At 46.1% G+C, this 12302-nt stretch overlaps 1 protein-coding gene across 2 annotated transcripts in view; it reads right to left on the bottom strand.

Annotated features, from left to right (window-relative positions):
- LOC144601931 (chemokine-like protein TAFA-4) overlaps positions 1-12302 on the bottom strand; it is a 222537-nt gene that overhangs the window by 97460 nt on the left and 112775 nt on the right. For both annotated transcript variants that reach the window (XM_078414526.1, XM_078414527.1), the window contains one exon: positions 10529-10681. In XM_078414526.1, the coding sequence (XP_078270652.1) occupies positions 10529-10681 (153 nt within the window). The remainder of the gene's footprint in view (positions 1-10528; positions 10682-12302) is intronic.

Raw genomic sequence — 12302 nt, 5'->3', positions numbered from 1 at the left:
TTCAATGTGATCATGGCTGATCATTCTCAATCAGTACCCCGTTCCTGCCTTCTCCCCATACCCCCTGACTCCGCTATCCTTAAGAGCTCTATCTAACTCTCTCTTGAATGCATTCAGAGAATTGGCCTCCACTGCCTTCTGAGGCAGAGAATTCCACAAATTCACAACTCTCTGACTGAAAAAGTTTTTCCTCATCTCAGTTCTAAATGACCTACCCCTTATTCTTAAACTGTGGCCCCTTGTTCTGGACTCCCCCAACATCGGGAACATGTTTCCTGCCTCTAATGTGTCCAACCCCTTAATAATCTTATACGTTTCGATAAGATCTCGAATTAAACCAGCATCTGCAGTTCCTTCCTACACTGTTCATATTTGGTATTCAGAGTGTATGGCTTGCAGGTCCTTGTGGTGCTGGGAGTATTTCATTATCATGTTTCCCCCACGCTAGGAGCAATTTCACTGCCTTGTTAGCACAACTGGAACAGGGCAACTCTCATTAACTCTGTGGTTGAAAGGGTTAGGAGGTTGCAGCACATTTGCACTGCACTGCTGCGTAAAGGCGTTACCATGGTGAAATGCCAACCTTTAACAAACAGCAGTGCAATGAAGTTTGATAAGGACACGACAAAGCCACATCAAATAGCATTGGCCTTTTGTCATTGGCATGCCTCTTCGTAGCATCTTTATAATGGGATTGTTTCAGAATGTTTCACTATATTTACAACTCTTGACTCTAATTCTTCCATAACATTCATATGTTTAATAGACTGATATTTCGAGCTTAAATTAATACTCATGGTGATGCAAGGAACTGCAGATGCTGGAATCTTGAGCAAAACACATCTGCATACACACAAACGGTATGAATATTGACTTTTCTAAATTCAAGTGACCCTTGCTTTCCCTCTCTCTCTCCATTCCTCCCCCTTCCTAGTTATCCGATCGTACTGACTGTCCCCCTGATTAAATTTTATCTCTGTATGCTTCGTGGATTTCCTGCTGAGTTACTCCAGCATTTTGTGTGGATCTTTGCTGGAGCAACTCAACGGGTCAGGCAGCATCTAGGAGGGAATGAACAGACAAGCCTTCCGGTCGAAGCCTTTCTTCAGACTGATGGTGTCGGCTCCTGACCCGAAACGTCACCCATCCAATCCTCCGCAGATACTGCCTGATTTGTTGAGTCACTCCAGCACTTTGTGTGTTGCTGAACTACATTTCCCAACCTGTAGCGTCACCTATCCATGTCGTCCAGAGATGCTGCCTGATCCGTTGAGTTACTCCAGCACTTTGTGTCTTATTTTAGTAATAATCTAACCCCATCAATAAAGACTTTCTGTAATCAAACACAGAGAGGATTTAGAGAAGATTGACGAGGATGTTGCCAGGAATTGAGGGCTTGAGCTAGAGGGAGAGGTTGGGCAGGCTTGGACTTTATTCCTTGGCGAGCAGAAGGATGAGGTGTAATCTTGTAGAGGTACATAAAATCATGATGGGAATAGGATACATGAACAGAGTCTTTGCTACAGAGAAGAGGAATTAAGATCCAGAGGACATAGGTTTAAGGTGAAAGGATAGAAATATAGACATAGAAACATAGAAAATAGGTGCAGGAGTAGGCCATTCGGCCCTTCGAGCCATCACCGCCATTCAATATGATCATGGCTGATCATCCAAAATCAGTACCCCATTCCTGCTTTTTCCCCATATTCCTTGATTCCGTTAGCCCTAAGAGTTAGTTAAATCTAACTCTCTCTTGAAAACATCCAGTGAATTGGCCTCCATTGCCTTCTGTGGCAGAGTATTCCACAGATTCACAACTCTCTGGGTGAAAAAGTTTTTCCCTCATCTCAGTCCTAAAAATCCTACCCCTTATTCTTAAGGGGCAACATTTTCACACAGAGGGCGGTGGGTGGGTAAATGGAATGAGATGTCAGCAGAGGCATTTGAGGCAGGTATGATAACAACATTATATGAAGTTATAATTACAGACTAATCCGGCTCCAACATCACACTGTGCCGGTATACTTCTGTATGGTTTTCCTAATGAAGCTATGCTTACAGTCTAACACTGCTCCAATGTCACAGTGTAGTACTTGGAGGAATGAGCACTTAAAAAGGAAAGCATATCCAGAAAGAGAGTACTTTCTGTTCAAACACTTCCCTGCTGGCCTTGTGAAAGAGTGTATAGTCAAGTACAGGTACCCCCTGACTTGTGTAATAGGCGACTTACATAAACTCGTACTTTTGTAAACAATTCTTTAAGCCCTCATGGTCTCCACGCAGAAGGTGGTCTCCATCTCAGAGCTCACAAGTGGTCCCCACATCGGAGCTCCCCCATGGTCTCCACATCGGAGCTCCCCCATGGTCTCCACATCGGAGCTCCCCCCGTGGTCTCCACATCGGAGCTCCCCCATGGTCTCAACATCAGAGCTCCCCCCGTGGTCCCCACATCGGAGCTCCCCCGTGGTCTCCACCTCGGAGCTCCCCCGTGGTCTCCACATCGGAGCTCACCCATGGTCTCCACATCGGAGCTCCCCCATGGTCTCCACATCGGAGCTCCCCCTGTGGTCTCCACATCGGAGCTCCTCCTGTGGTCTCCACATCGGAGCTCCCCCTGTGGTCTCCACCTCGGAGCTCCCCCTGTGGTCTCCACCTCGGAGCTCCCCCGGGATCTCCACCTCGGAGCTCCCCCTGTGGTCTCCACATCGGTGCTCCCCCCGTGGTCTCCACATCGGAGCTCCCCTGTGGTCTCCACATCGGAGCTCCCCCCTGTGGTCTCCACATCGGAGCTCCCCCTGTGGTCTCCACATCGGAGCTCCCCCTGTGGTCTCCACCTCGGAGCTCCCCCGGGATCTCCACATCGGAGCTCCCCCCTGTGGTCTCTACAACATCTTCTACTTTCTGTGAACTAGAGCTGCCTCTTCTACCCTTCCAACCCTTTCAGATTTGATGTCCATTACTTTGGGATTTTGTTTCATTTCTTTGCCATCCGATCCATTAGTGTGCACAACAAGTGTTTGTGTTTGTGAGCAGCTTTGCTCATTTTAACAGGACCTCAATGTAAATCAGCCTGGGAGCTGATCCAGACCTCTGGAAAGTGTGCCACCAGTTTAATACTGCAGCAAAAATTGAATGGGGATTACAGACACAATAGAACTGATTGAAAGAAATTATTAATCCCAAATACATGAGGAACCTGAACTAATTAGTTAAGAAACCTCAATTAACTTAAACCAGTTCAACAATCGAGTTCTTTCAGCTGTTTTTGCTACCTCCTTATCTTCACACCCTCAGAAATCTTCCGAGTAAGTATTCCTTTGACAATGTCATTGATTCCCACTTTAAAGGAGGATAACAATGCATCACAGTTCTTTGTGACTCTTGAAAAGGCATTATGTTGCTTATATTCCTTTCCAGGCTCCAGAACGGCTCTTAGCAAAGTGACAGTGCCACTGTCAGAGTGAGGCCAGAGGAGGAACAGCACCTCATATTTCGCTTGGCCAACTTACAACCCAGCGGTAATTGATTGAATGCCGGAGTAGACTTGATAGGTCGAATGGCTTAATTCTGCTCTTATCACATGAACTTATGACCTCAAAGCAAGAGGATGGAGCCCAACTCGTGACCATTATATGTGGTTGTGGAGACATTGGAGCAAAGTGCTGAGTGATGAAGGCAAGAGATTTAGATTTAGATTTAGAGATACAGCGCAGAAACAGGCCCTTCGGCCCACCGGGTCCGCACCGCCCAGCGATCCCCGCACATTAACACTATCCTACACCCACTAGGGACAATTTTTTTTACATTTGCCCAGCCAATTAACCTACAAACCTGTACGTCTTTGGAGTGTGGGAGGAAACCGAAGATCTCGGAGAAAACCCACGCAGGTCACAGGGAGAACGTACAAACTCCGTACAGTACAGCACCCGTAGTCAGGATCGAACCTGAGTCTCCGGCGCTGCATTCGCTGTCAGGCAGCAACTCTACCGCTGCGCCACCGTGCCGCCATTGAAAGAGGGAGGAGTGCCGCTGCCATGACAATGGGCCTTTATGGCCAAGTTAAGACTCTGAAGTTCCGACATCAGTCTGAAGAACGGTCTCGACCCGAAATGTCACCCATTCCTTCTCTCCCGAGATGCTGCCTGACCTGCTGAGTTACTCCAGCACTTTGTGAATCAATACCTTAGATTTGCACCAGCATCTGCAGTTATTTTCTTATACATATAAGTTAAGACTCTACGTGTTTAACATCTTTGGACTTAAATCGTACAAATTGGTGCTGACGACTCTTGTGTACTGTCTTGGTGTAATCTACTATTCCTACCCTCTTGTACTTAAATATGATTGTGCCTATGTTTAGTTTAGCTTAGTTTTGTTTAGAGATACAGCATAGAAACAGGCCCCTCGGCCCACCGAGTCCGCACCGACCCTCGTGATCCCGCACATTAACACTACCCTTACGAGTGCGGGAGTTAACCGAAGATATCGGAGAAAATTTGCGCAGGTCACGGGGAGAACTTACAAACTCCGTACAGGCAAGCACCCATAGTCAGGATCGGTCCCGGGCCTCCGGTGCTGTAAGGCAGCAACTCTGCCGCTACACCACCGTGCAGCAGTGGCAATGTTGGGGGGATTCACACAATGAGTGCAGTGGCAAATCCATTCACCAGTGGTGAATCCTTCTGTAGTTGTACAAGGCCCTAGTGAGACCGCACCTGGAGTACTGTGTGCAGTTTTGGTCTCCAAATTTGAGGAAGGATATTCTTGCTATTGAGGGCGTGCAGCGTAGGTTTACTAGGTTAATTCCCGGAATGGCGGGACTGTCATATGTTGAAAGACTGGAGCGGCTAGGCTTGTACACACTGGAATTTAGAAGGGTGAGAGGGGATCTTATCGAAACATATAAGATTATTAAGGGGTTGGACACGTTAGAGGCAGGAAACATGTTCCCAATGTTGGGGGAGTCCAGAACCAGGGGCCACAGTTTAAGAATAAGAGGTAGACCATTTAGAACGGAGATGAGGAAAAACTTTTTCAGTCAGAGAGTTGTAAATCTGTGGAATTCTCTGCCTCAGAAGGTAGTGGAGGTCAAGTCTCTGAATGCATTCAAGAGAGAGCTCGATTTGGCTCTTTTTTTTTTTTTTTTTACTTTCTTTTTTATTTTTATTATTTTTTTTTACATACAAACACAAACTAAACAAACATAGGAGATGCATATTGATTGTAAATACCCTTACTTTAAGTTCCCAAAAACGGAAGAGACTCGAGTCCCGGCATTGCCTGTATTAATAATGACCATCTTTTATCAAACATGTCTGTTGTCAACTGTAACCTTGCTGTGATTTTTTCCATTATATACACATTTTTTACCCTATCTCTCCATTGCATTATGCTTGGAGGCTGTGGTTTCAACCAAGAGGTTGTTATCGTCTTCTTTGCTATCAGCAGCAGGATTGTCAGTAAATGTTTCGAACTCTTATCTGTCATACTGTCAGGAATTATACCCAAAATGTAAAGTGCTGGTTCCAGAGGGACGTTAATGCCCATAATCTGTTTAATTTCCTTTTGAATATTCTTCCAGAAATCCTGTATTTTTGGGCAATCCCAGAATATATGAGTGGAGTCCCCAACTTCTCCACACTCCCTCCAACATAAATCAGTTGTATTACTATATTTCGATGTAATGAATGGAGTATAAAAGTAACGCATTTTAACTTTCCAGTCAAATTCCCTCCATGTTGGGCTCTTAGTTAGTTTATGTCCCTCTTTAAATGATTCCTCCCACCCTTCTTCTGATATTATGATATTCGCTTCCAGTTCCCATTTTTCTTTGATATGTAAGTTGTTCTCATTGGATTCATGTTGTAGTGCTTCATAAATTTTTGATATAATCCCTTTTTTTGACTTGTCTTCCGAGAACCCCCACAACACTTCCTCTAATTTAGATGGAGTCTTGCAGATGTTCTCCCATTCCTGATGTTTCTGTAGGTAATCTCTTAGCTGTAAGAATTTGTAAAAGTCATGAGCAGGTAAATTGAATTCTTTTTGAAGTTGTGTGAATATTTTCATTGTTTGTCCCTGAAACATTTGATCTATGTATATTAGCCCTTTGTCAGCCCATCTGTCAAATCCTGAGTCCATGGTAGATGGTACAAAGTCTGGGTTTTTTGCTATTCTAGTAGCCCTGCTTACAGAATTTGACAGCTTCAGCTTCTTTCTTACTGCTGACCAGATTTTCATTGTTACCCTAATCCACTCGTTGCCCATCCTGAGCCTCTTCCGGGCCTTCTCGTTTAAAAATGGGAGTGATTCTAAAGGCAAATTTTTACAAGCGTTTTGCTCCATCTCCACCCACATTGAATCTTTCTCTTTAGTGGTCCACATGATTAAGGCTCTGAGTTGCGTTGCCCAATAATAATTTCTTAAATTAGGCAAGTTCAACCCTCCCTTTTCTTTTTTGCTGAGAAGCGCCTTGTATTTAATTCTTGCTTTTTTACTTTGCCATAAGAATTTCGATATAATTTTATCCAGTTTTTTTAGAAAAGCTCCCGAGATCATAATAGGCAACGATTGGAACAAAAACAACAGTCTTGGCAATATATTCATTCTGACTGTTTCTACTCTTCGAAACATATAAGATTATTAAGGGGTTGGACACGTTAGAGGCAGGAAACATGTTCCCAATGTTGGGGGAGTCCAGAACCAGGGGCCACAGTTTAAGAATAAGAGGTAGACCATTTAGAACGGAGATGAGGAAAAACTTTTTCAGTCAGAGAGTTGTAAATCTGTGGAATTCTCTGCCTCAGAAGGTAGTGGAGGTCAAGTCTCTGAATGCATTCAAGAGAGAGCTCGATTTGGCTCTTAAGGATAGCGGAGTCAGGGGGTATGGGGAGAAGGCAGGAACGGGGTACTGATTGAGAATGATCAGCCATGATCACATCGAATGGTGGTGCTAGCTCGAAGGGCCGAATGGCCTCCTCCTGCACCTATTGTCTATTGTCTATTCAGGGTTTTGAAAACAAGGATGATAATTTTAAATGCGATCTGAGCAAAATACCCCTCGAAATCTAAACTAAAATCTCAAAGTACATTAGCGTCCATGGAGGGAAATCAAAACAAACTTCAGGGCAGTCACTGATCTGAGTATTTCCAGTGCTTTTGATTTAAAAAAATGAGTGATTACCAATGGTGGTCTGGGTTGTTGGGTGAATGGGAGGCAAGGCTGATTAAAACGCGAGTTCCAGAGCTTTAGATGCATTGAAGGTAACAGGACCAGTGGAGAGTGGAGGCTGTGGGATTAATTTTAAATTGCTTCTGTATTGTAAATCTCAATGGTTATTTGTTGAGTTGGACGTCGGTTTAATTAGTTTTGTGATTATTTTTTTCTCTAGATGTTATTAGACTTTTTTCAGCTCCCAGTCACGATTAAATACATTTTGTTGAGGGTCTGAAGGGAACCGATTGGATAAAGTTTACACAAAGGGATAAGAAATCACACTTTCCCCTATTTTCGAGGCAACTGGGAGGTAAAGGGGTCAAAGAGGATTTAACTAGAATTTGTACCAAAATGGAGCAATGAAATTGTTAATTGCAGCAGCATGAGGGGTCTGCAAACACAGTTCTCCACAGAAGACATAATACAACAAACAAACAAAATTCAATAAAATTTTTAAAATCCAATATCAGTGCAAAGCAAAGCAAAACAAAACCCCCAAGTCCCTATCAAAACTATTTGTAGTTCCAAGTTTAGTTGCAATTTGTAATGTTCAATAGTCTGATGGTTGTTGTGAAGAAGCTGTTATAGAGTCAGAGAGTGATACAGCGTGGAAACAGGGCCTACTTGCCCACACTGGCCAACATGCCCCAGCTACACTAGTGCCACCTGCCCCGCCCAACCTGACCTACCTGTGTACCTGTCTAACTTGCTATTGAGGCAGTGCAGCGCAGGTTCACGAGGTTAATCCCTGGGATGGAGGGACTGTCATATGAGGAAAGATTGGAAAAACTAGGCTTGTATTCACTGGAGTTTAGAAGGATGAGAGGTGATCTTAAAAAGACGTTTAAAATTATAAAAGGACTAGACAAGCTAAATGCAGGAAAAATGTTCCCAATGTTGGGGGAGTCCAGAATAAAGGGGAGGCCATTTAAAACTGAGGTGAGAAGACCCTTTTTCACCCAGAGAGTTGTGAATTTGTGGAATTCTCTGCCACAGAAGGCAGTGGAGGCCAATTCACTGGATGAATTTAAAAGAGAGTTAGATAGAGCTCTAGGGGCTAGTGGAATCAAGGATATGGGGAGAAGGCAGGCACAGGTTACTGATTGTAGATGATCAGACATAATCACAATGAATGGCGGTGCTGGCTCGAAGGGCCAAATGGCCTCCTCCTGCACCTATTTTCTATGTTTCTTAACAATTTCAGGGCGGCACGGTGGCGCAGCGGTAGAGTTGCTGCCTTACAGTGCTTGTAGCGCCGGAGACCCGGATTCGAACCCAGACTACGTGCCCTGTCTGCACGGAGTTTGTGCATTCTCCCCGTGACCGCGTGGGTTTTCTCCGGGATCCAAAGACGTAGAGGTTTGTAGGTTAATTGACATGGGTTGTATGCGTGGTATAAGTGTAAATTGTCCCTAGTGTGTGTAGGATAGTGTTAATGTACAGGGATCGCTAGTCAGCGCGGACTCGGTGGGCCGAAGGGCCTGCTCCCACGCTGTATCTCTAAAACTAAAACAGTCCTCAACTACCTCCTCTAAAGGCTCGTTCCATACATACACCCATCACCCTTTGTATGGAAAAGGTTACCCCTCAGATTCCTATTAAATCTTTTCCCCATCATCTTAAACCTATTCCTGTTCCTGAACCTGGAGGTCATGGTTTTCAGACTCCTATACCTGCTTCTTGATGGCAGGAGTGAAAAATGAGCATGGCCAGGGTGTTTAGCTTAGTTTAGTATATTATTGTCACGTGTACTGAAAAGCTTTTTTGTTCCATGCTCTCAATGTAAGCCCTCAATGATGCTGGCTGCCTTTTTGAGGAAGTGCCTCAAAAATTCATCTTGGCCAGTAATGGAAATTAATAGAACCAAAAGGCAATGAAATGAAAGGTGTACACCTTAGTCAAGGTGTAATATCGATGAGCAATTTGTCATTGCCTATGTGTACAATTTCCAAAGGTCTCGATTCAAAACATCACCTATCCATTTTCTCCAGAGATGCTGCCTTGCCCGCAGGGTTACCCCAGCATTTTGTACCCATCTCTGGTATGACCCAACATCTGCTGTTCTCCATCACAGGAGAAAAATTAGTGACGGACATTTTCTACAAGCCCACCGACTCGCACAGCTATCTGGACTACACTTCTTACCACCCGGTCCCCTGCAAAAAGTCTATCCCCTACTCCCAATTCCTCCGTCTACGCCGCATCTGCGCCCGGGATGAGGTGTTTCAGACTAGGGCTTCCGAGATGTCCTCGTTTTTCAGAAAACGGGGCTTCCCCTCCTCCATTATAGATGAGGCTCTCACTAGGGTCTCTTCTACATCCCGCAGCTCCGCTCTTGCTCCCCCTCCCCCCACTCGCAACAAGGACAGGATCCCCCTCGTTCTCACCTTCCACCCCACCAGCCAGCGGATCCAACATATCATCCACCAACATTTCCGTCACCTACAACAGGACCCCACCACTGGCCATATCTTCCCATCCCCTCCCCTCTCTGCGTTCCGCAGAGACCGTTCCCTCCGCAACTCCCTGGTCCACTCGTCCCTTCCTACCCAAACCACCCTAACCCCGAGCACTTTCCCTTGCAACCGCACGAGATGCAACACCTGTCCCTTTACCTCCCCCCTCAACTCCATCAAAAGACCCAAACAGTCTTTCCAGGTGAGACAGAGGTTCACCTGCACCTCCTCCAACCTCACCTATTGCATCCGCTGCTCTAGATGTCAACTTATTTATATCGGCGAAACCAAGCGCAGGCTCGGCGATAGCTTCGCTGAACACCTGCGCTCGGTCCGCATTAACGCAACTGATCTCCCGGTGGCCCAGCACTTTAACTCCCCCTCCCATTCCCAGTCTGACCTCTCTGTCATGGGCCTCCTCCAGTGCCATAGTGAGGCCCGCCGGAAATTGGAGGAGCAGCACCTCATATTTCGCCTGGGCAGTTTGCGGCCCGGTGGTATGAACGTCGACTTCTCCAACTTCAGATAGCTCCTCTGTCCCTCCCTTCCCCTCCTCCTTCCCAGATCTCCCTCTATCTTCCTGTCTCCACATATATCCTTCCTTTGTCCCACCCCCGACATCAGTCTGAAGAAGGGTCTCGACCCGAAACGTCACCCATTCCTTCTCTCCCGAGATGCTGCCTGACCTGCTGAGTTACTCCAGCATTTTGTGAATAAATCAATCTGCTGTTCCTTTTTGCATACAAGAATCCGATAACCTTAAGCCAATAGCTCATCATAATTCCTCCCACGCACCAATCTTGAAATGATGTCTGGAAGGTTTAGCGATAAGAAGGCGTTGAAGCAAGCTCCTTACCTTCGACGCATGAAGGGCGAGCTCGAGTTGTGCCGGCAACTTGGCCTGGGAAACAAGAACATTTCACCGTTTGTGACCGCTCTTCAATTCGGTTCTTATTGCAGCATCGATGCAAAGCAACAACCTCGCACGTGCCTTGTTTGACCTGATGTCCTGCAGAGAGAGGGAGAGAGAGAGGGAGGGAGGAAGGGAGAGGGAGAGAGGGGGAGAGGGGGAGAGGGAGAGGGAGAGAGAGCATGAGTTGAACGCGCTCATCGAGTCTTAGAGTGATACAGTGTGGAAACATGCCCTTCAGCCCAACTTGCCCACACCGGCCAGCATGTCCCAGTTACACTAATCCCACCTGCCCGCGTTTGCGTGTAGGAAGGAACTGCAGATGATGGTGTACCCTGAAGATAAGACACAAGATGCTGGAGTAACAGGGACAGGCAGCATCTCTGGAGAGAAGGAATGGGTGACATTTCGGGTCGTGACCCTTCTGTCTCGACACAAAACGCCATCCATTCCTTCTATCCAGAGTTGCTGCCTGTCACTAGGTCAAAAGAGATAGTAGATTTGACCATTCAGTCCATCAAGTCTACTGCCATTCAATCATGGCTGGTCTATCTTTCCCTCCTAACCCTATTCCTGCTCCCCATAAACTCTGACACCTGTACTAATCAAGAATTTATCTATCTCTGCCTTAAAAGTATCCACTGACTTGGCCTCCACAGCCTTCTGTGGCAATGAACTCCACGGATTCACCATCCTCTGACTAAAGAAATTCCTCCTCGTCTCCTTGTCCCGCTGAGTTACTCCAGCATTTTGTGTCTATCTATGAGTTGAACGTTGCTTTCTACGTCGGGAAACAGCTCAGAGAGAACAGATTTATGGCTCTCACTTTGACCATTGGCACTAACATGAAGCGTTCTAACTGGGTGAGAGGCGAGACAAGACTGAAATGTCAACTCCATTACACTTTCCATCCATCTTCAATTTCCCAAAATAGGCAACATCTTCCACAGTGGTTCCTGAAGAACCTGAGGCAGTGGAAATGGCGTGGTGCTGCTGTGAGATTAACACCATGCAGTGGACCTGAGCAGCAGCTGGGAAATATTAGAAGCACAAGGAACCGCAGGTGCTGGTCCACAAAAAAAAGACACCAAAAGTGTTGGAGTAGACAATAGACAATAGACAATAGACGCAGGAGGAGGCCATTCGGCCCTTCGAGCCAGCACCGCCATTCAATGTGATCATGGCTGATCATTCTCAATCAGTACCCCGTTCCTGCCTTCTCCCCATACCCCCTGACTCCGCTATCCTTAAGAGCTCTATCTAGCTCTCTCTTGAATGCATTCAGAGAATCGGCCTCCACTGCCTTCTGAGGCAGAGAATTCCACAGATTCACAACTCTCTGACTGAAAAGGTTTTTCCTCATCTCTGTTCTAAATGGCCTACCCCTTATTCTTAAACTGTGGCCCCTGGTTCTGGACTCCCCCAACATTGGGAACATGTTTCCTGCCTCTAACGTGTCCAACCCCTTAATAATCTTATACGTTTTGATAAGATCCCCTCTCATCCTTCTAAATTCCAGTGTATACAAGCCTTACTGAGTAACTGAGGGGTCAGACAGCATCCCTGGAGAACGTGGATAGGTGACGTTTTGACCCGCTGAGTTACTCCAGCACCTTCCTCAGCGATAGAGTTGCTGCGCCACAGCACCGGAGACCCGGGTATAATCCTGACTATGGGTGCTGTCTGTACGGACTTTGGAAGTTCTCCCTGTGACCACATG

The sequence above is a fragment of the Rhinoraja longicauda genome, chromosome 17, assembly GCF_053455715.1.
Source record: "Rhinoraja longicauda isolate Sanriku21f chromosome 17, sRhiLon1.1, whole genome shotgun sequence".
In the NCBI taxonomy this organism is placed as follows: domain Eukaryota; kingdom Metazoa; phylum Chordata; class Chondrichthyes; order Rajiformes; family Arhynchobatidae; genus Rhinoraja; species Rhinoraja longicauda.
The sequence above is the reverse complement of the archived record's forward strand: the minus strand, read 5'-3'. Positions and strand labels throughout refer to the sequence as shown.